The sequence below is a fragment of the Canis aureus genome, chromosome 27 (assembly GCF_053574225.1).
Source record: "Canis aureus isolate CA01 chromosome 27, VMU_Caureus_v.1.0, whole genome shotgun sequence".
In the NCBI taxonomy this organism is placed as follows: domain Eukaryota; kingdom Metazoa; phylum Chordata; class Mammalia; order Carnivora; family Canidae; genus Canis; species Canis aureus.
In genome coordinates this window covers 21,330,351-21,354,926 of record NC_135637.1, presented here as the reverse complement: position 1 = coordinate 21,354,926, position 24,576 = coordinate 21,330,351, and the positions used below count along the sequence as shown (strand labels likewise).

At 42.2% G+C, this 24,576-nt stretch overlaps 1 protein-coding gene across 5 annotated transcripts in view; it reads left to right on the top strand.

Annotated features, from left to right (window-relative positions):
* ACACB (acetyl-CoA carboxylase beta) overlaps positions 1-24,576 on the top strand; it is a 130,318-nt gene that overhangs the window by 92,147 nt on the left and 13,595 nt on the right. For all 5 annotated transcript variants that reach the window (XM_077876025.1, XM_077876026.1, XM_077876027.1 and 2 more), the window contains 14 exons: positions 894-1,031; positions 2,033-2,132; positions 2,222-2,329; positions 6,011-6,067; positions 6,512-6,553; positions 7,535-7,750; positions 9,373-9,528; positions 10,372-10,575; positions 11,452-11,607; positions 16,339-16,461; positions 16,565-16,834; positions 18,385-18,482; positions 19,695-19,815; positions 23,915-24,025. In XM_077876025.1, coding sequence (XP_077732151.1) covers positions 894-1,031; positions 2,033-2,132; positions 2,222-2,329; positions 6,011-6,067; positions 6,512-6,553; positions 7,535-7,750; positions 9,373-9,528; positions 10,372-10,575; positions 11,452-11,607; positions 16,339-16,461; positions 16,565-16,834; positions 18,385-18,482; positions 19,695-19,815; positions 23,915-24,025 — 1,900 coding nt within the window. The remainder of the gene's footprint in view (positions 1-893; positions 1,032-2,032; positions 2,133-2,221; positions 2,330-6,010; positions 6,068-6,511; positions 6,554-7,534; positions 7,751-9,372; positions 9,529-10,371; positions 10,576-11,451; positions 11,608-16,338; positions 16,462-16,564; positions 16,835-18,384; positions 18,483-19,694; positions 19,816-23,914; positions 24,026-24,576) is intronic.

The following is a 24,576-nucleotide window of genomic DNA, read 5'->3' as shown; positions in this document are numbered from 1 at the left end:
GAGACTCAGCACCCAGGATTTTTGTGGGGAACTGGTCATGTGGATGTCCTCAGCCAAGCATGTACCCAAATCCCAGACCCCAGAAGGAAAGTAGGTGGTTGGCATAAACCACATGGTACAAACAATTTGGGCACAGTGAGCCTCTTATCATTTAGGGAATGGTGGGACTCCTCCTCCCCAAGTTCTCAGATATCAGCCAAAGGGTAGCCTTGGAGGCAAGTTGCCTTTTCAGGAGGGTAGCCCCAGGCCTGCTCTTTTGACTTTTCTGTACCCCATCTAATAAACATTCCCTTCTTCACTTGACTCCAGGGCGCAATTGTCATTGCTCTGGGGGATCCATTTGTGCTTGCTGCTGGTGAATAGCTAGTCCTGGAAGGCAGGGACCAGCTAAACTCCGATGAGCTGCTGGCTGAGGGGCCAGTTTTGGTTTCTGACCCTGTCCCAAGGACAGGTTTGATGGAGGCAGAGGCACTGGAGGAGCAGAGGCCTGGCATGTCTCTCTAGAACCAAGTCTGCCTTTTCACCAGCCACCCAGGGCTGGGCTGTCCAGGAGAAATTGGCACTGTGTTCATTCTCTAAGGTCAAGTTCCTGATCTTGGATTTCCCTGGGACCATGTTGAGGCTGGACTTGTCTGTGTGCATGCATGTATGCATCATTCATTCATTAATTCATCCCTCACTTGCTGAACTCCTAGTCTGTTCCAGGGCCTGAGTAATCAGACAAGACTCTTAGCCCCAGATCCCAGTCCCCTCCATCTCCAAATTTTAAGCCCTGCTTAAAGGGGAGGCCTCTAATGCTAGTCTGGCTCACTGAAACTTCCAGGGCAGGAACAAGTGCTTGGGGCCAGAGCTTCAAGTAGCTCCTTTGTTCCCCTCTTCTGGTCCCCCCATAGGATGGCTGTGCCCATCAGCATCACCAACCCCGACCTGCTCAGGCACAGCACCGAGCTCTTCATGGACAGCGGCTTCTCCCCACTGTGCCAGCGGATGGGGGCCATGGTCGCCTTCAGGAGATTTGAGGACTTCACAAGGTACCCAGAATGGCTCAGTCTCTCAGACACCCTGAGCAGAGGGGCCAAGCAGGCTTTCCCTGGCCCCCACTTGTTCATTTGTGTAGACTGTCTGACTGTGCACTTCCACACTGAGACTTTGAGAAAATTATTTTACCTCTCTGTGCCTTTGTTTTCCCATCTTTATGATGGGGATAAGAGAAGGATCTACTTTATAGGATCACTGGGAAAATTAAATGAGATAGTATATATTAAATATTGTATTTAAAATATAGTTGGGGCACCTGGGTGGCTCAGTTGGTTAAGTGTCTGCATTTGGCTCAGGTCATGATTCTGGAGGTCCTGGGATTGAGCCCCGTCACACAGGGCTCCCTGTTCTGGGCTCCTGCTTGTGCACTCACTTGCTCTCTCTCAAATAAATAAAATCTTTTAAAAGATTTTTAAAAAACAAAATATAGTTTAAGAAGGGAGGGGTGCTTGGTTGGCAATTCTTGACCTCAGGATTATGGGTTCAAGCCCCACATTGGGTGGGTGAGGAGCCTACTTAAAAAATAATAATAACAACAATAAAGTGTAGTTAAAGTAAAAATGACATGGTCAATCAATGTCAGTGATTAGTCCTGTCATTACTGGCCTTTGCCCCAACCTATTCCTCTGTGCATCATGCTTGGATTCTCTTGTAACTTCACAACAGCCTTAGCTGATTTGGGGTTGGTGAGGTGTGAGGGTCTCCCAGCCTGAAACAGGGGGAGTCCAGCTGATGCCCCAGCATGCTGGACGCCCTTTCTTTTATTCATGATCTCAGATCACATAGGTTCCCTCTTCCCTTTTGGGAAAGACCCCATAGGCAGTGCCTTGGACCTGGTCAGGAACCATGTGAGCTCTGCATCAGATGAGCTTGTAGAGCAGTGGGTGGGAAGGAGGGAAGACCCAAGTCTCCCATGTGCCTGGAGATAAATCTTAACCTTTGACATCACGGGGCAGTAGCCCCTCATCCCTGCCTCTCCACCCTGCGCCCCTAGGAACTTTGACGAAGTCATCTCCTGCTTTGCCAATGTGCCCAGGGAAGCTCCCCTCTTCAGCAAGGCCTGTACTTCCCTGTACTCTGAAGAAGACAGCAAGGTCAGTGTCAGAGCAGGGAGCATGCTGAGGAGGGTACAGGCTGGGGCCCCTGAGTCCTTCCACCACCTGCCTTTGTTTTGCTCTCCCAGAACCTCCGAGAAGAGCCCATTCACATCCTCAATGTGGCCCTCCAGTACGCGGATCACCTGGAAGACGAGCTGCTGGTTCCAATTTTCCGGACATTTGTGCAGTCCAAGGTATGCCGGGCATGCCTCTGGTCCTGAGTCACTGAAGGAGGAAGGAGGGGCTTGTGATGGAGAGGTGTCACATGTGCCTAAGTCCTGCTGTGTACTTCAGAGCCACAGACCTCGTCTCCCCTATTCCTTGGAGCTGGTAACCTTGGGCGGAAGTGGCTGAACTCGGTAGAGCCTTAGCTTCTCCCCCAGTAATACAGGGGCAACATTTCTTTCTTCCCAAGTGTTGTAACAATTAAAAAGACAAAGTATAGGTGTGCCTGAGTGACTAGGTTGAGCATATGAGTCTTGATTTCGGCTCAAGTCATGATCTCAGGGTGGTGAGATAGAGCTCTGCACTGGGCTCTGGGCTGGATGTGGAACCTGCCTAAGATTCTCCCTCTTCTCTGCCTCTCCCCGCCTCTACCATTATATCTCTAAAAAAAAAAAAAAATACACATACACAATTGACCCTTGAACAAATGGTTTAAACTATGCAGGTGCACTCATATGCAGACTTTTTCCTGACCAATACGTATAGTCCTGTAAGTGTATTTTCTCTTCCTTGTAATTTTCTTAATACTTCATTTTTATTGGCTTCCTTTATTGTAAGACTATGGTGTATAAACATATAAAATGCAAAAAGCATTGACTGTTCATGTTACTGGTAAGGTTTCTGGTCAATGGTAGAATATTCATAGTTAAGTTCTTGGGGAGTCAAAAGTTATACATGGATTTTTAGCTGTGCAGGAGGTGGGCACCCCTAATCCTCACATTGTTCAAGGGTCAACTGTACACCCACTTTGCCTGTGCAATGAATGATGAAATAAGGCAGTGTATATGCCACTTGGAGGACACATTCAGTGAAGAGTTTGGAGGGAATGTTTTTGTTGAGATAATGCAGAAAACTCAAAACCTTTAAAGAATTGCTTACACTGCTAGCCATCTATGTGAAGAGCTGTTCTTAGAAATTACATGTGGCTGTTGCCAGCATATATTCTCACCCTGGCAGCAGGGACAGTTGTGATATATGCTCAAGGACTTAATGTGCAAACAGATGTGGAGCAGCTTGACCAGGGGAGGTAGTCAAAACAGCAGGAAGGTACTTGGGCAGGTTACTTTATTTCTCTAATCCTTAGTTTTCCCTTCTGTAAAATGGGATGCTGAGATATCTAACTCCTAAATCAATCAAGTCCACCAGGCATGCCGTCTGTCTGTTAGTTCTCCTGAGTTGGTCTGAACTTGAAGAACACTTGGACATTTTCAGTTGTTGTTCGTCTATTTACCTGCACTTTGTTGCATTGGCCATATCAGCCAAGTGGGAGGGATGCCTCCTCTGACTTGGCATCCCTCAGAGGACCTGGCCTGGTGATTGGGGTTAGGAGATGGGGGTGAGTGATGCTGAGTCATGGGTAACGCTTAGGGACAAGCGTTAGGGACAAGCTTAGGGACATTATTGTCTGTGATTTACTTAGACTTGATTTGATTAATCAACAATGTAATAATGTTCACTGTAGAAAATGTTTTAAGGTGCAGACAAATCTGAAAAGTAGGTTTTAAAACAAAACCCACACTGGGCAGCCTGGGTGGCTCAGCGGTTTAGCGCCGCCTTCAGCCCAGGGCCTGATCCTGGAGACCCGGGATCGAGTCCCACGTCAGGCTCCCTGCATGGAGCCTGCTTCTCCCTCTGCCTGCGTCTCTCTCTCTCTCTCTCTCTCTCTCATGAATAAATAAATAAAATATTCTTTAAAAATAAAAAAAATAAAATAAAACAAAACCCACACTGGATGTTATACTGTATGTTGGCAAATTATATTTAAATAAAATATTAAAAAGAGAAAGAGAAAAAACTCCTCACAGCCCTGCTATCTAGCCCTGAGATGAAATATTGGCATATTTCCCTCCAGCGGTGTCTTCTTGACATAGGTGATGTCCTTACTGGGTTTATACTTGGCATCCCATGGCATGGATAAGGTAACATTTGAGCTGTTGGAGCTCACCCTACCATTTAACCAAATCAAACAATGCTCATGATGGTTGGTGTTTCTTACCTGGAGAGAGCAATGGGAGGGATGCCAGACTTACCTAGGGAAAGTGTGGGCAGGGAAGACCCCTCACAGCATGGACGACTGTGCCATGGGTTCCCTGTGGCTGTGAAAGGGGAAGAAGTCACTCTCTAAATAACCTCGGAGGGTATCCATGAGCTAGAAATGATTAAACATATGTGCCTCTCTACAAGAGTATATAATATATAACATACCAAAGAGAGGAGACATAAAAGAATATACACCTGCTGGAGGAAAGAAAAGACTTTTAATATTATATATTAAGATAGTATTTTAAATCTTTTACATTAATAAGATACCTATGTATGTATTTTCCCACATACACACTCACATACATATGCAATCTCACACACATGCATGCATTCAACACACATCCTTAGTTGAGAACTAATGATTCAGGCTCCCCCTAACAGGATGGTTTTCCCACATAAAAACTCCCTTTATTTTGTGATTTATCCTGTTCTCTTTACAACTTATATTCCATTAAGTATTATTTTGTTTGTCTACTTATATCTTTCTGAAATGCACTAAGACTACTCTTTCCCCTAATAATTTTCCTTAACTTTATGGACAAGTTAGGCAATAACCATATTTCTTTGTCTTTTGGGTTTTTCTTTTCCCATAAGACGATATATGATAATGTTTATTTTGTTTAGGGATTAATTAAGAACAGTTTTGTACCTTTCTTGGGTATTTTCCTATTGCAGTTTAATCTATAGAAAATGTGTACAAATCATAAAGTATAACCTGATGATTTTTCATAGTGGATTCCCCAGTGTAACCCGCATTCAGATAAAAAAAAAAAAAAAAAAAAGAATGTTCTCCTCTCTTTCTTGCCAGAGATAATTGACCACTACTGAGTTTTAACAACACAATCTCATCTATTCTCGAATTTTGTATAAATACAGTCATATAGTGTGCACTTTTTTGGTGCTTTTTTACTCATGTTTTTTTTAAAGATTCCATTTTTAGATAATCTCTACACCCAGTGTGGGACTCAAACTCACAAACCCCAAGAACAAGATTTGCATGCTCCACTGACTGAGCCAGCTAAGCCATCCCAGCTTGTCTTTTTTTTTTTTAATATAATGGTGACCTTCCCTCAATTTTATTAAAGATTTCATGAAATGCTAAAAAATGTATATATATATGTATATATGTTTATGTATTTTCCAATATAACAGCTTTATTAAATGAAATTCATATATTATACCATCTCCCCATTGAAAATGTACAATTCAGTGCTTTTTGATCTATTCATACAGTGTGTAACCATCATTATGATAAATACATTTTAGAACATGTTCACCATCATCACCTACAAAAAGAAAACCTGTTAGCGATCATGTCCCATTTTCCCTCAACACAACACCTCCCCCTCTCCCCTGCCCTAGGCAACCATGAATCTATCTTCTGTCTCTTGTGTATCTGCCTATTCTAGATGTTTTCATATAAATGGAATCATGCAATATGAGGTCTTTTGTGACTGGTGTCTTTGACTCAGCATCATGTTTTCAAGATTCATCCATGTGGGAACTTAGTATTACTACTTCATTTCTTTTTATTGCTAAATACTATTCCATTATGTGTGTTTTTTTTTGTTGTTGTTGTTTTTGTGTGTGTTTGGTTTTTAATGCAGAAAAACATCCTTGTGGATTATGGACTCCGAAGAATCACATTCCTGATTGCTCAAGAGGTCAGTGTGATTCTCAGTTCATCTGTGAGTCCTTAACATTCCTAAAGACTCAGTGCCATTGATTTGATGTTTACTCTGTAGATGGGGGTGGAAGAGAGCTATTGCTAAAAAAGAAGGTTTTGGGGCACCTGGGTGGTTCAGTTGGTTAAGCGTCTGCCTTCAGCTCAGAACATGATCTCGGGGTTCTGGGATTGAACCCCATATTGTGCTCCATGATCACCGGGAGCCTGTTTCTTCTTCTGCCCGTCCCCTGCTCATGCTTGTCTCTCTCTCTAAATAAATAAATAAAATATTTTTTAAAAAATAAAAAAAGAAAAGGTTTTCCAAATAATTCATTCTAGAAGCAGATGGGATTATGGTTAAGAAAAATTCACTAACAAATATATCAGTATTTAAATGAATCTTGGTTGATTTCATTGTTTTTTGTATGGATTTCTTTTACAGAAAGAATTTCCCAAGTTTTTCACATTCAGAGCAAGAGACGAGGTATGACATAAAGCACTGATACTGTTCTTGCCTCTCTTTGATATTCAGGAAGAGTAATAGTCCCCAGTCCTTAAGGTACCCTTGTATTCTAGAACATGTATGTAACTTCTGTGTAGTCTCCAGCCTTCCTCTGGGATTATGTTTCCCTGTGAAGCTCAGACCCCATGCTTCCCATCCTTTCAGCCTTCACTCCGGTGTCTCCCTCATCTGAATCATTTTGTCCTCAGATGGCTCTCCCAACATCTTCTTCTTATGTTCTTGCCGGCCGGCTGCCTATTTTTATAAACAGAGTTTGATGGGAACACAGCCACACCTGCTTGATCTCCTATTGTGTGCTGCGGCTTTCTCATACAAGTGGCAGAGATGGCGTGGCTGTGACCAACTGTGTGGCTCACCAGCCTCACACGTTCCCTCTCTGGCCCTTTAAGAAAAGCTTTGCTGATCCCTATTTTAGAACAGGTGGGCCTATTCCCAACACAGACTCAAGACTCCATCCTCTTCAGTATCTTGTAGCTTAATTTATCTAAAACCTTTCATTTCTAGTTAAGACCCATCCTTCTGTTAGGGTCTTCATTTTCTCTCTGCTTCAGTCTCTAGCACTGTCTGTTGCTTTGGGGACCAGTTTCCATAGATAAAACTGGGATTAGTGACTTCTCGAGAGTTACTCTGTGTTGTGGCAGAGCAGAGGCCAGTTGTGCTGGCAGGTGCTGGCTACTAGGTAGGCTCACCCAGGAGCTGAGAAGCTCGTGCCAGCATGCAAGACTGGTGGTGCTTGCAGCTCCCCTCTGGACCTTCCCAAACCCCCGATCTCTGAGCCCTGGGGTTGTTCACAGGTGACGTGATGAAGGCTACCTCCCTGAGTGCTAAAGCCACAAACACCAGGGTTCTCTAAGACAGGGTGTGGACCAAACAGGCATTTGGCCCCCATGTCAAATTCAGTGTCTTATCTGTGTGTCTGTCTTTGCTTTCTGGCTGGGCCAGTTTGCAGAAGATCGCATTTACCGACACCTGGAGCCTGCCCTGGCTTTCCAGCTGGAGCTCAGCCGGATGCGCAACTTTGATCTGACTGCTGTGCCCTGTGCCAACCACAAGATGCACCTTTACCTGGGCGCTGCCAAAGTGCAAGAAGGCGCAGAAGTGACAGACCACAGGTTCTTTATCCGCGCCATCATCAGGCACTCAGACCTTGTTACAAAGGTAAAATGCCACGGACTGTTTCTTTCTCCATCTGAGCTTTGTCACTTGTGTGCTGGCTTTCCCTTCACTGAGCCCCTGCTCTATGCTGGGGATCACGGGGTGCACTGGGCACACACAGCTATGCCCTTGGGACGCTCCAGTCTGGGTAGTATGGTGGGAGTGGACAGCAAAGTGGCTTCTTTGCGTGTCCCAGCTGGCAGCACACGTGGATGTTTCTTGTGTCACATGGATCTGTCTGCTTGAGAGGGAATTGAGAAGGTAGAAAGATACTGGTTTATTAAAGGAGTTTCTTGTAGTTGCTTATCATGTTTCATTTTCATTGTTTCTTGCATTCAGACAAGTGATTTATGATTGTACTGTGAACTTTTCAAACAATACTGAAAACTACTTTTAAAAATTAAGGAGGGGGATGCCTGGGTGGCTCAGTGGTTGTGTGTCTGCCTTCAGCTCAGGGCATGATCCCAGAGTCCAGGATCGAGTCTTGCATCGGGCTCCCCACAGGGAGCCTGCTTCTCCCTCTGCCTATGTCTCTGCCTCTGTGTGTGTGTGTGTCTCTCATGAATAAATAAATAAAATCTTTAAAAATCAGGAGAAAGACCCAGAATCCCACCACTCAGCAGGGGTCAGCCCTGTTGGTGACCCTTTCTAGGTATGATTGTGTACAAGGAGTTGCAGGTGTAATGCTACAGATGGGAGCTCAGGGTGGACAAACCAATTGGACATGATTTTACTGGTCAGTTCCTTGTACACCTCATCTTCCATATTAATGAAGATGGTCTACCTCATGCTTTGTCCTTTCTTGGATGTACTGTGTATGTAATGGTTTGGGGTTTTGTTTTGTTTTGTTTTGTTTTGTTTCGTTTTCCGAATCCTCTCCTGGTGGATGTTAAGCTAACATCAGTTTTTTTGCTACCTCATTCAACTAGATATTTTAATAAGTTTTGTTATTTTCAGGAACAGTAAGGACAACAGATCAGGAAACAGTTGCCCCTGAAAAGATTGTCACTCTCAGATCCCAAGAGGAGGGGGCACATCATACTGTGGGGCACCGTATAGGGAAGCACCAGGGTTGGTGGGAGGCAGGGGAAGAAAGGGAAATGTGTGTAAGAGTGTTGTGGTTTCTGCGGGAAGGAACAACCAGTGAGGCAGGATAGACAGGCTTGGGATTGGCTCACCTAAATAATTTCAGTAGGTTCTTGAGCCAAGGGGCTGTCTCTAGTTGTGCACCCTGGGCCTGGGGTGATTAGGGCAGGTGGATAGTGACCTGGAATATGAGAGCCCAAAGAAGAGGAGGTATGTGCTCTGGATTTCCTGGTTGGCATTTGAAAAGCATGCCTAGAGGGGAGTCATTTACCATCTCTAGAAGTTGGCCACCCTGGAAGGGGTAGTCCCTCCAGCGTCAGTATGGCCTCGTTGTCAGAGCATCACAATACAGAAAATAAAAGACATGGTGAATATGCTGGATAGCCTTTGACACGCTTTTACCTTCAGAGGCAGGGCTCTGCCCTTCTCACCTGGCACAATTTTGGAGATGGGGCAATGCTTTCTGCTCCCTTCTGTGTGAGGCTCCGTTTCCAGCCTTGTGCCCCTCGCTCTTGCATCCATCTCCCTGACTTTGGCAGGAAGCTTCCTTCGAGTACTTGCAGAACGAGGGTGAGCGTCTGCTCCTGGAAGCCATGGATGAGCTGGAAGTGGCGTTCAACAACACTACCGTGCGTACAGACTGCAACCACATCTTCCTGAACTTCGTGCCCACCGTCATCATGGACCCTCTTAAGGTCTTGCCTCTGGGGATGCTCTGGGTTCAGCTTTCCCAGGGGCCTATGGCACTTTGTGCCTTGCTGCTTTGGGGTCTTGTCTCCTTGCATGCGAGACCTAAGTTCCAGGACACGTATGTGTGTATTTGAGCCTCAATTGTTGTGGGTGGACAACCTTCTATCATTTAATTCCAGGACCACATTTTTGCCACCACCCTTAGGATCACCCCTGTTCTGATGGTCACCCTATAGGCAGCACGCTCCACTTTTAGGATGGCACAAATGTCCAAAGTGTCTTGCAAGACAAAATTTTGTCCCTTATTCCCAGCTTTTTTGGGGACCGTATGTGGAAGGAAAAGGGAAAAAGAACCATTCTTCCATGGCTGGTTCTTCATGAGCGGACAGAGTTGATACTGGTGATTCTGGGATGAAAGAAGTCCTGGGTCATCAGCTTGGCATCTGTGGGGTGCAGAGGACCTGTGCTGATGTCCCAGCTCCACCAACCCACATGGTTCCCAGAAGAGAAAAATGCAAACCCTTGAGCTACGTGGTGGAGATAAAGATGATGTCATGTAGGCATACTAGCTCTGTTGCTTACCAGCCTCCGTTTCCTCATCTGTCACTGGAGTATAAAAATGCCAGCCTCTCTGAGTAATTATGAGGATGAAATGAGATAATGCTCTTGACATGCTTAGCATGGCACCTGTGGTTATTATTGGCTAATAGTTGTTGGATACGTACTATGTCCTGGGTATTTTGCATTCAGTGGATGTCATCATTTGCTTATTGTCAGTGCTAGAATTATTTATTACAAGTTTTTTATGGAACTAACCTTGAGATGGGAATTGCTGTGATTTGGGGCAGATTGAAGAGTCCGTGCGTTCCATGGTTATGCGCTATGGCAGCCGGCTGTGGAAACTCCGCGTGCTGCAGGCTGAGGTCAAGATCAACATCCGCCAGACCACCACTGGCAGGGCTGTTCCCATCCGCCTGTTCATCACCAATGAGTCGGGCTACTACCTGGACATCAGCCTCTACAAGGAAGTCACTGACCCCAGATCTGGAAATGTAAGGCTGGGGAGAGGGGAAGTGCCATAGAGATGCAAATCCAAGCAGAGGCATATCAAGTCTGCTCCTGAGAGCAAGACACAGACTGAAATATTTGGTGTCCGTCTTGCCTTGCCATACTGTATTGGGGTAGCTCCTCAGAGTTTGCAATAAACATGTAAGCTTCTGAATCCCAGTTGTTCATTCCCCTGGGAAAGAGAATCAATCTCAAATTTAATCCATTTTAGGACCATGTTTGGGAAAAGATGTGGAATGCTGTGGTTGATTGTAATGCAACTCCCAGGTTGGTTCACTTAAGAAAATGGGTATTTTCCCCCAACCATGGTTTTAGAACAGATGTTTGTAAACTGAATCAAATATCCTATTGACTTCCATTTTTAAATATATAACTCTTTAAATTATTAAAGACTCCCAGGAAGTTAGAAAAATAGTACAGAGGGGAAAAATATTGTGGAGAGTTCTCATGTACCCTTCACCCAACTTCTCCCAATGATGTCATCTTAGCATAACCACAGGACCTTGCCAAAGCAGGAAATTGGCAACAGTATAGTACTATTAATTCAAATGTAGACTTTATTCAGATCTCACCAGTTTTTGTACCCTCATGTTTGGTTTTGTGTGTGTGAAAAGTACTATGAGGGTCACATTTTTGGAACTATGCTCCTATACCTGCCACTGTCCCTTCTTGTTCTGCTTGTCCACAGTGGCAGAGGTAAGAAGATTAGCTCTCTGGGGCACTTACTTTGTCATGTGATGTGATATGCTTTCCTTACTTCCACCACACTTTCATTGAGGGAGGAGTAGGAGTAAATTGGACAGGACTATGCTTCTCTGAAAATTCCTTCCTTCACTCTGTTTTTCTTTCTTTTTTTCCAGATCATGTTTCATTCCTTTGGCAATAAACAGGGACCCCAGCATGGGATGCTGATCAACACTCCCTATGTCACCAAGGATCTGCTTCAGGCCAAGCGATTCCAGGCCCAGTCCCTGGGCACCACCTATGTCTACGACTTCCCCGAGATGTTCAGGCAGGCAAGTCCTACAGCTTTGCTGTGGCACCACCCTGGGTCCCCCTCAGGGACTCTACCAGCCCCACACTCCCTGCCCTTAGTTCCTCTTCTGAAGACCTCAGTCTGAAGAACGAAGTCTTCATGAAGAAAAAGAAATCAATATTGGGAATGCCTTCCTAGTATTTTTTTGTAAAATGAACCTACTTTCCTCCCAGTGATAAAAAGTAATATAATATAGAAACTTTGGAAAGTAAAGGAGCATGGAAAAAAAGAAAAAAGTGACTCATAGTTCCATGTCTTAAAGACACATTGATATTTTTATGTGTTTCTTTCTGGCCTTTTTTTTTTTTTAAGATTTATTTATTTATTTCATAGAGAGAGCGAGAGAACATGTGAGCTTGGGGAGGGGCAGAGACAGAACCTCAAGCAGACTTTGTGCTGAGTGCAGTGCCAGATGTGGGGCTCGATCTCACGACTCTGAGATCATGACCTGAGCCAAAATAAAGAGTTGGACACTTAACTGACTGACCCACCCAGGCACCCTTTCCTCTGGTCTTTTTAATGTTCATTTATTAAGTTCCTGCCACCTCCCAGGCACTATTCTAAGGGTAAGTAACCCATGAGGAAGAGGCAATCACTCATTGCCTTTGAGGAATTTTTAGTCTACTTTTAAAAAATAATGTCTTGTGTTTTTCTGATTAAAGTATACATTAGAAAATATAGAAAAATAGGAATCAGCATAAAATTCCACACTTATGTAATCTATTCACCATTGATGACTACAGTAACATTTTAGTGTTTCCTTGAAGTGTTGTTACTATGCCCTTTTTTTTTTTTTAATGTAGTAGGGCCTTCCAAGGAGACTGAACAGGCTAGCATTGGTGCCATGGATATCTGTTTACATCCCTTCCATTGCCTTATAAATGATGTTCATGAACCCATGACCAAGGACCTTACCCTGTAGACAGGAAGGCGTCAGTTCCCTTCAGGCATAGGCTAATTCCCTTTGTATACAAATTGTTTAGAGATTAGAAAAAAACAAGGGAAATGCTGCTTCACTCATTTTATCAGGTTATTACTAGCTTAATATGTATTAAGATTAGAATATTAGGAGAAGGAAAATTGGTTGTCTCATTTATGAACATGAACATGAACATAAAAGTCATAAATAAAATATTAGTAAATGAAATCCAGTAATGATTTTCTTTAAATTGGACTAAGATTTATCCTGTAGCAGCTTATATGATTTGGTATTAAGAAGTCTATTAAAGTACCTTACCATACTAATAGATTAAGAAAAAATTAAAATTTTTTAATGGATGCAAAAAAGTATTTGAGAAGATCATATCTGTTTATAGTAAAAACTTTTAGTAAACTAAGAATAGAAGGGAATTTATCTTGATAAAAGATATTAATCTAAAGTCAATAGTACCTAATGGTGAAATGTTAGAAAGACAGATACAGGACAGAGATATCCATTATTATCATATCTATTAACATTTTTTTTACTGAAGTTTCTGGCCAATGCAATAGGATAAGAAAAAGAAATAAGTGTAAAGACTGAAATGCAAGAGAAAAAAAGCAAAATGGTGTTTTTGCAGATGATATAAATGTCTATATAAGAAATTAAAAACTCTTTAGAACCAATGAAATAATAAATCAGGATTGCTAGATACAAGATCAGTATACAAAACTTAACTGCATTCTCATAGACCAGCAGTAATAGTAAAATGTAGTTGGAAAAAAGTAAGATAAGCTACAAGGTTACATGTGAATAAATAAAAAACATACAGAACCTTTATGGAGGAAATTTGAAAACCCTATTGAGACACTTTAAGCCTAAATAAATGGAGGGGTATATTATGCCCAATGGAGGGGTATATATTGCCCATTGATGGGAAAATTCAATATTGTAAAGATATTAGTTCTGTCCAAATTAATACATTCCATATAATTCCAAAAATTTGTTGTGAAACTTAAAAATTCATATGGAAAAGCAAAAGCTTATGAATAACAAAAACAATATTGAAAAAGAACAGTCAAAAAGACTCATTTTAGCCAATGTCATTACTTGTTTTAAAGTAGCAGTATTCCCTACATTGTATTGTTGTAAGAGAGCTAGATAAATAGACCTGTAGAACAGTATAGAGCCTAAAATCAGACCCACTCATAAACAGAGCCTTTATAGAATGCAAAGGTGGGATTATGAATTGCGAATAAACTTCACCAAACGGTGTGGTGGTTCCCTCTTATCCATGGCTTCACTTTCCATAGTTTTAGTTACCTGTGCCCATCTGCAATCTAGAAGCAGATGATCCTCCTCCTGATGTATGTTCAGAAGTTCAGTGTTAGCCTAATGCTGTGTCACAATGCCTACATCATGCCCTTCACTTTATCTCATCATGTAGGCATTTTGTCATTGCACATTATCACAGGAAGAAGGGTGAATTTATTATAGTTTGAGAGAAAGACCATGTTAACTTTTATTGTGGTGTATTGTTATAATTGTTCTTTTATTATTGTTATAAATGCTACTATGCCTAATTTATAAATTAAACTTTATCATAGTTATGTATGTATAGAAAAAAAACCCATAGTATGTATAGGGTTCTGTATTGTCAGAGGTTTCAGGCATCTACTGGATGTCTTGGTGCATATCTCCTGTAGGTAAAGGAGGACTTATATCATTGGAAAAAATAAATTTTGATTTCTGCCTTATCTAGTATACAGAAATAAGCTTCAAGAGGATTAAAGTCACTTGGAGTCAATTAAAAGCTTAACTGTATAGGAAAAGACCCATAAACTTGACTCTATTAAAATTTTGAAGATCTTTATGTAAATAAGGAAAGATGAGCCCCGGATAGGGAGAATCTGTATCAATGCCTATTACCAGAAAGGGATTACAACTAGATTATCTAAAGAGCACTAATAAATCAATTAGAAAAAAAAAACAAACAAAAAAAACACAAAGGTATAAAAATTATGGGCAGGAGTTATCAACAGCAGGAAATTAGCAAAAAAAGAAACTTACATGGTCAATAAACATATTCAAAGGTTCTCACCTTACAATAATCAGTGAAGTACAGGTCACTACCACAATACAATTTCATATCCAGCAGATGGATAAACATTAAAATTTTTTTTTAAAGATTTTATTTATTTATTCATAGACACACAGAGAGAGAGAGACACACACACACACAGGGAGAGGGAGAAGCAGGCTCCATGCAGGGAGCCCGATGTGGGACTCGATCCCGGGTCCCCAGGATCACACCCCAGGCTGCAGGCGGCGCCAAACCGCTGCGCCACCGGGGCTGCCCAACATTAAAATATTTGACAAAACTAAGTATTGGCAAGTATATGGAGCAAAGCAGTTCTTACATCTTCTTACTTAGACTGTAAAGGGTTTTGAAAAATGAGAGAGCAATTTGATAATACTGAGTAAACTTGAAGCTTCACAAACCCTCTGACCCAGTGAGTCTGCTCCTAGGTACTCACCTGGTGAGACTCTCATCTGTTTATAAGAAGGAACCATCAGAATGTTCATTACAGGGGCATCTGGTGGCTCAGTTGGTTAAATACCTGACTTTAGCTCAGGTTGTGATCTCAGGGTCCTGGGATGGAGCCCATCAGGCTCCCTGTTCAGCATGGAATCTATCCAACTCTGCCCTCCCCCTGCTCTTTCTCTCTCTCTCTCTCTCAAATAAATAAATAAATAAATAAATAAATAAATAAATAAATAAATAAATTTTTTTAAAGTGCTCATTACAGCCTTATCATTAGTAGTGTAGTATTGGAAGCAGCTTAAATGTTCCTTGAAAGGGCAGCCTGGGTGGCTCAGCAGTTTAGCGCTGCCTTCGGCCCAGGGTGTGATCCTGGAGTCCTGGAATCGAGTCCCACATCGGGCTCCTTGCATGGAACCTGCTTCTCCCTCTGCCTGTGTCTGTGCCTCTCTCTCTCTCTCAATCTGTGTCTCTCATGAATAAATAAATAAAATCTTTTTAAAAAATGTTCCTTAAAAAGTGTTATGAATAAGTAAGCTGTGATCTGTTCATACGATGGAAACTGAATAGCAGAGAAAATGAACTAGAGTTAAATTTCTCAATATGTACAAATCTCTCAAACATACGGAGGAGCCAAAGGGGCAAGGTGTAGAAAGGTGTGTCCAGTGCGAGACCATTTATTTAAAGTTTAAGTTCTGTAGGAGCACCTGGCTGGCTCAATTGGAAGAACACACGACTGTTGGTCTCAGGGTTGTGGGTTCAAGCCCCATGTGAGGTGTAGAGACATAATTTAGACTTAATTTTTTTAAGATTTTATTTTTAAGTAATCTCTACACCCTACATTAGGGCTTGAACCCACAACCCTGAGATCAGGAGTTGCATGTTTTTCTGACTGAGCCAGCCAGGCACCCCCACATGTTTAAAATGTATGCATATATAATGAAAAATGTAAAAACATGCACAGGACTTGTAGACACTAAATTCAGGACAATGGTTTATCAGGCATCGGGGAGGGAGGGGTACACCAGGGGCTTCAGTTGCATTTTTCTTATTCCTTTAAAAAATTCAAAAGCAACGATGGAGAAATTATGATTTGACAAAACCACACGATAAGTGCTTGGGTATTTATTATCCTGCATGTTTTTCTGTGTGCTTTGAATTGTTCATGATTTTAAAAAAGAAAGAAAGAACTAGAAAATGTGCCTCCCAAATGGGTACTTCAGGTTTTCTCTTTCTTTCCCCATCTCTAGGCTCTCTTTAAATTGTGGGGCACCCCGGACAAATACCCCAAAGACATCCTGACCTACACAGAGCTGGTGCTGGACCCTCAGGGTCAGCTAGTGGAGATGAACCGTCTCCCTGGAGGGAATGAGGTAAGAATGCTCCAGAGCCCCGACCCTGGCTGGAGTCACCCTTTCCAAAAATGTACCCCTGAAGACATAAATGGTTTTCCTTGTGCATCTGTCCTCTCGGCAGGTGGGCATGGTGGCCTTCAAAATGAGATTCAAGACCCCAGAGTATCCAGAAGGGCGGAACGTGATCGTCATCAGCAATGACATCACATTCCGCATTGGATCCTTTGGCATGGGAGAAGACCTCCTGTACTTGCGGGCGTCGGAGATGGCCCGGGCAGAGGGTATCCCCAAAATCTACCTTGCAGCCAACAGTGGGGCCTGTATTGGCCTTGCAGAGGAGATCAAGCACATATTCCAAGTGGCTTGGGTGGACCCAGGAGACCCCCACAAAGTACGTCTCGGAGCCAGCATGGTGGGGTGATGCGCCCCTGGGAGGGGACAGTGCCCACAAGAGGCTGGAAAGAATCTCAGTGCTCTTTGTATATCAAGCACAGATACCCGTACAGTGCATAAAAGGCATACAGTATATCAGTCTTAAAAATTTCACGGGAGGGAGTGGTAGTTAGGGAAAAAATGTCTAAAAAGGTACCTTTTTAGGAGATTAATAATGAAGAGATTTTTTAATTTTTTAAAATTTTTATTGGAGTTCAATTTGCCAACATATAGCATAACACCCAGTGCTCATCCTGCCAATGCCCCCTCAGTGCCTATCACCCAGCCACCCCAACTCCCCACCCACTTCCCCTTCCACTACCCCTTGTTCATTTCCCAGAGTTAGGTGTCTCTCATGTTTTGTCACCCTCACTGATATTTTCACTCATTTTCTCCTTTCCCTTTATTTCCTTTCACTAATTTTTATATTCCCCAAATGAATGAGACCATATAATGTTTGTCCTTTTCCGATTGACTTATTTCATTCAGCACAATACCCTCCAGGTCCCTCCACGTCGAAGCAAATGGTGGGTATTTGTCGTTTCTAATGGCTGAGTAATGTTCCATTGTATACATAGACCACATCTTCTTTATCCATTCATGAAGAGTTGTTTATAAACACTGAGCATTCCCTGGATGCAGTATACACTGAGGATGCAAAGGTGAATAAGATGTGTTCCCCGGCCTCAGAGAATTCTTAGAAATCATCTGGGAGATGCAGAGACACTGGCCACAATAAAATGTACAATGGGGGCACTTGGGTGGCTCAGTCCATTAAGCATCTGCCTTCGGCTCAGGTCATGATCCCAAGGTCCTGGGATCCAGTCCCACATCAGGCTCCCTGCTCAGCTGGGAGCCTGATTCTCCCTGAACCTCTGCATGCTGCTCCCCCTGCCTGTGCTCTTTCTCTCTCAAATAAATGAATAAAATCTTTTAAAATATAAAAACACACAAGAGAAAAGCACACATTTTGTGATGTGAAAATGCAGAGGACAGTTATTATTTGCAACCAGAGCATGCATTCTCAAAGTAGTGATCTTGTCCTGCCAAAGGGAGCAGAAATCATTCTTTTCATGTAAAAAGCATATATACATTTGTACACACACACACACACACACGTATGTGCACATATACATATGCCTACATACACATATAAACTTTATAATAAAATTTCGTGGAAGGAGCTGGCAATAAGGGGGAAAAAGAACAGATGCCTTAGGGAAACAGGGATGAAAAGGTGATTCGGGAACTGATTTAGAGCAGGAAAAACAGGAGGTTGTGGGTAAGGATAAGTGGAAAGAAAGTGCTTGGCACTAATCAGACCTTCAGTTTATAGCTATTATTAATATGGGATTAACGTCAGACACGTTAACTGTGCTGTTAACACATTGTTAACTTGTTATTAACATCCGCCCCTACAGTGTTAACAGTTTTTAAAAAAACAGTGGCTGTCTAATGCAGGGAACTGGATTCATAACCTCACTGGAGTATGTATATATATTTTTTAAGGGATTTAAATACTTGTACCTGACCCCCAAAGACTACACCACAATCAGCTCCCTGAACTCTGTCCATTGTAAACACATCGAGGAAGATGGAGAATCCAGGTAAGTAGTTTATCTGAAAGCTCCTTCATTTGGCCTGTGGTCCATTTCAGCTACTAATGGAAGTCCTTGTCTTTGCCTTGGGGCTCATGGGTGATACTTTCAAATGTGATGGTGATGTTTGTACAGTGGGACCCTGAGCCTTCCAGACACTGATGACTAGGACACCTGAGGCTTTCTTCAGGGTGAGCCCATCCTTGCCACCCCTAAATGAGTCGTGGCTTTCACAAACATAGTACCACACACAGGAAGAATTAGACTGGATTCTCATGACGTCCCTGGAACAGCAGGCTCACATTTATGATCAAGTTAGCGAAGCTGACACAGCAGTGATTTGGCAAGCTGCTAGGTGTGGGCAGGGCGAGGATCTGCTCTGTGAGGAGGTCCAAAGCTACCAGCTCTCTTTTCTAGGGAATGTTGTGGGTTTTTTTTTTTTTTTTTAAGTTGACAAAATCAGAATTTCCCAGGCTAGGTTTTCTGGGATATTAGTTGGTGATATGTTGGGGTGGTGGGGGTGGTGGTGAAAAACCGTTTCCATAGTCAAGTAAGTTGAGAAACTCTGGGTTTAAAATGGAATCTAGGGGATCCCTGGGTGGCTCAGCAGTTTAGTGCCTGCCTTCGACCCAGGGCAGGATCCTGGAGTCCCAGGATCGAGTCCCACATCAGGCTCCCTGCATGGAGCCTGCTTCTCCCTCTGCGTGTGTCTCTGCCTCTCTCTCTCTGTGTCTCTCATGAATAAATAAATAAAATCTTAAAAAAATAAAATGGGATCTAACAAGCATCTTTACTGCAGACCTTGTCAGAACATTTAATGGGGGTTAGGCTGCACAGTGTCTCACACTTCTCTGGCCATTGAACCTCAACTGATTGATTGTGAATTAAGCAGCTTTCCCCATCTCTCTGTAGACCAAACTCTATTCTAGATTGTTTATGGAGGCATGTAGGGTAGGGGTGACATTTTATTAGGACAGCCTCCAAATAGGCAGACATTTTTGGTTGGAAGGGTGATTATTGATGCTGCACTTGCCCTTCTAGAAACTTCAGGTCCAATTGTGAGGGTCTTAGACCCCTGCTTTCATTTCACCTCTGGCTGCTTTATCACCTCCTATTCCCTCACCTTGCTTGTCCCTCCTGCCCTGGGTCCTGAGGAAGTGCATCAGCCTTGAATTTTTCTGGGCTAGAGCTCAATCTTGAACCTGTTTTTGGTTCCTGAAGGTATGTCATCACGGATATCATCGGGAAGGACAGTGGTGTGGGCATGGAGAATCTCAGGGGCTCTGGTATGATTGCAGGGGAGTCCTCCCTGGCTTACGAAGAAATTGTCACCATCAGCTTGGTGAGTCTCCTATTTTCTCTCCTTTTCCTTTTCAATTTTCTTTTATAAAATCTTAAAAACTGTCACAGAAGTAAAGAGCCTCATGTGGTCATCATGCAGCTCCAGTGATTACCAACATGTAGCCATTCCTGTGTCTTCAATCCCTCTGCTCTCCTATCTGGGGGTATATATTTTTTAAAGATGTATTTATTTATTTGAGAGAGAGAGAGAGTAAGCAGTGGGGTAGTAGGGGCAGAGGGAGAAGGAGAGAGAAACTCAAGCAGACTCTGCGCTAAGCACCAAGCCAGATGTGGGGGTTGATCTCATGACTGTGAGATCATGACCTGTGCCAGAACTAAGAGTCAGAAACTTAACTGGCTGCACCACCCAAGCACCCCTATTTGGAGATATTTTAAAGCAAGGCCTCTATTCTGTCTTACCATCTGTGGATGCCCCAGTGTGGATCTTTACTAGATAAAGACTCCCACACGCACTACTTTTTTACTGAATCATAATGCTATTATTAACACCCATCAACATCAATGGCAATGCTTCAATATCCTTGAAACCTGGTTTACAGTTTTAACAACTATCTGGAAATATATCTTTTTATAGTTGATGTGTTTGAGTCATGGTCAAATCTCTTCTTATTTAAAAGGTATAAATATTTACATTAATAACGAAGCAGCAGAAAAAGAAATCAAGGAATGGATCCCAATTGCAATTGTAACCAAAATAATAAGATAACTAGGAATAAACTTAACTAAAGAGATTAAAGATCTATACTCTGAAAACTATACAATGCTTATGAAAGAAATTAAAGAGGACACAAAGAAATGAAAAAGCATTCCATGCTTATGGATTGGAAGAACAAACATTGTTAAAATGTCTATACTACTCAAAGCAATCTACATAGTTAATGCAATCCCTATCAAAGTACCACCAGCATTTTTCACGGAACTAGAACAAACAATCCCAAAATCTGTATGGAACCACAAAAGACCACTGAATAGCCAAGGCAATTCTGAAAAAAAAAAAAATTGGAGGCATTATGATTCCAGATTTCAAGCTATATTATAAAGCTGTAGTTGTCAAGACAGCATGGTAGTGGCACAAAAACAGGCACAGTGATCAGTGGAACAGAAGAGAGAACCCAGAAATGAACCCACAACTGTATGGTCAACTAATCTTTGACAAAGCAGGAAAGAATATCCAATGGAAAAAAGACTATCTCTTGAACAAATGGTATTGGGAAAACTAGACAGCAACATGCAGAAAAATGAAACTAGACCACTTCCTTATACTGTACACAAAAATAAATTCAAAATGGATGAAAGACCTAATGTGAGACAGGAATCCATCAAAATCCTAGAGGGGAACACAGTAGCAGCCTCTTTGACATTGGCCGTAGCAACTTTTTACTAGACATGTCACCAGCGGCAATGGACACAAAAGGAAAAATGAACTATTGGGACTTAATCAAGATAAAAAGCTTCTGCGGGCAGCCCCAGTGGCGCAGCGGTTTAGCGCCGCCTGCAGCCCGGGGTGTGATCCTGGAGACCCGGGATCGAGTCCCACGTCGGGCTCCCTGCATGGAGCCTGCTTCTCTCTCTGCCTGTGTCTCTGCCTCTCTTTCGCTCTCTCTGAATAAATAAATAAATAAATCTTTAAAAAAAAAAAAAAAAAAAGCTTCTGCAAAAGGAAGAAAACAATCAACAAAACTAAAAGGCAGCCTATAGAATGGGAGAAGATATTTGCAAATGATGTTATCTGGTAAAGGGTATCCAAAATCTATAAAGAACTTATCAAATTCAATACCCAAAGAAAACAAATAATCCAGATAAGAAATGGGCAGAAGACACGAATAGACAATTTTCCAAAGAAGACATCAAGATCGCCAACAGACATAAGAAAAGATCCTCAATATCACTTACCATTAGGGAAATGCATATGCATTTTTGATAACAAAACTATAATGAGATATCACCTCACACTTGTCAGAATGTCTAAAATTAACAACACAAGAAACAACAGGTGTTGGTGAGGATGTGGAGAAAGGGAAACCCTTTTGCATTGTTGGTGGAAATGCAAACTGGTGCAGCCACTCTTGAGAACAGTATGGAGGTTCCTCAAAAAGTTATAAGTAGGGGATCCCTGGGTGGCTCAGCGGTTTAGCGCCTGCCTTTGGCCCAGGGCGCCATCCTGGAGTCCCGGGATTGAGTCCCACGTCGGGCTCCTGGCACGGAGCCTGCCTCTCTCTCTCTATGTCTATCATAAATAAATAAATAAGTCTATAAAAAAAAAGTTATAAGTAGAACTACCCTATGATCCAGCAATCGCACTATTGGGTATTTACTCAAAGGTACAAAAAATACATATTTGAAGGGGCACATGCACCCTGATGTGTATAGCAGCATTATCAACAATAGCCAAACTATGGAAAGAGCCCAGATGTCCATCAACTGATGAATGGATAAAGAAGATTGGTATATTTATCAGTAGAATATTACTCAGCCATCAAAAAGAATGAAATCATGCCATTTGGAATGATGTGGATGGAGCTAGAGTATATTATGCTAAGTAAAATAAGTCAGAGACAAATACCTTATGATCTCATTCGTGTCATTTAAGAAAGAAAACAGATGAACATATGGGAAGGGGAAAAGAAAAAAAGGAGAGAGGGAAACAAACCATAAGAGGCTCTTAATGATAGAGAACAAACAGGGTTGATGGAGGGAGGTGGGCGGGGATGGGCTACATGGGTGATGATTATGAAGGAGGGTACATTTATGTTGAGCACTGGGCGTTGTATGTAAGTAATGAATCACTGAACTCTACGTCAGAAACCAATATTGCACTGTATGTTAACTAACTAGAATTTAAATTTTTTAAAAAAGGTGCTGATTTAGGAGCATTTTTTATCTGATTTTAATTGGTACTAAAGGAATATCTCTCCACTCCCTTCCTTGGCCTTTTCAGAAATATTTGCTGTTTCTAGTAGTACTACTACCCTTTCATGGTAGACTGTCATTTGAGACTTTATCTTTACATTCAGTGTTGGATTTTCAGTTTCCGAGGTGGAAAATGCTGGCCATGGTTGTCTTCCTTAGGCTTGTTTTCTAGATATCATTTATATAAATTTCATAATAAAAAATAAACCTTTAGGTATATCTTTCTTTTTATATGTTATATACATATTTTTATATATTCCAAAAACATTTTTATTTTAATATCTATAAACATACATACCTTTTTATATATTCTAAATGTTTTTTATATATTATATAAAATGTTTTTATATATTCTAAAATGTTTTATTTGAATCATATATAATTATATAGGTATCATATATAACTATATGTATCATATATATATAATTTTGAAATAGTGTACCACTCACCAGAAGTTACAGGAGAGTAGAGAGAGGTCCTCAGCCCCCTCACTCAGCTTCCCCCATGACAGTATCCTATGTAACCATGGTACATTATCAAAACCAGGACATTGACATTGTGGCACAGTGCCTTGACCTTGGTATAGACCTTACTCAGATTTCACCAGTCTTGCACTGGCTCCTAGACATCCTCTGGTTGTGTGAGAGGCTACCATGGCTCAGAAGAGCAACATATAAGAACCATGCCTTGGGGGTGCCTAGGGCTAAGCATCTGTCTTTGGCTCAGGTCTTGATCTCAGGGTCCTGGAATCAAGTCCCACGTGGGGCTTCTTACTCAGTGGGGTGTCTGCTTCTCCTTTTCCCTCTACTTTCTGCTCCCCCTGCTTATGCTCACTCTCTCTCTCTCTCGAATGAATGAATGAATGAATAAGTAAATAAATCCTTTAAAAAAAAAAAAAAACAGCTATGCGTTGGATGAAGCAAGAACCAGAACATTCCATGTCTGTCTGTCCTCAGAACACTCTTCTTAGTTAACCGCGTTCTTTCTGGAAGCCATGGTCAGGTAAGATCAAAGAACTGGCTTGTCCTTGTCCTGTTTGGTCACCAGTCAAGTTGCCAGCAGCCAAGCTATAGTTTCCATGTGTGCCCAGTGGGTTCCTGGCCTGTCCCCTGCTGTGGGGAGCGTGGCACGCCTGCTTCATGAATTCAGAAGGTCTCCTATCTCCACAGGTGACCTGCCGAGCTGTGGGGATTGGGGCCTACTTGGTGAGGCTGGGCCAGCGAGTGATCCAGGTGGAAAATTCTCACATCATCCTGACAGGAGCAACTGCTCTCAACAAGGTGACCAAGACCACCCTAGGTAGGGTGGCAGGGTTGGGGGGGGGGGGGGAGTTGAGGGGCGGGGGATCATGGGCTCATTTTAACATCTCACTGTCCCCTGATGGGGGATTTTTCTCAGCATGAAACCAGTATCATTCCTACTGGCGTAGGAACTGGTTTTTTTTTCCAATTTGCACTTATCTGGGTTTCTTATGGGCCAAAAACATTTTTTAAAAAATAGGCTTTTGTGGTAGCACTCTCTTGTATACAGACATTTAAATTTTTTAATAATGATTAACTTGGCATTACATATTGCAGAAAACTGGAAAGAGACCCTCTCAAAAGTAATTTTGCTCCTACTAAAATTTTGATGTATTTCTTTCTCATATTCTGACTCCTGGTGAATGTAGAGTTTGGTATTCTACTGTTTTCACCATGTTAAAACATATCCCGCATGACTATAAAGCCTCTATAATACAATGTCTGATAAAATCCCAGTGAAATTCTCAAAGTCTGGTCCCTGAACCAGCAGCATCCCAGGAACTTGTTAGGAATGCAGATTCTCAGGCCTC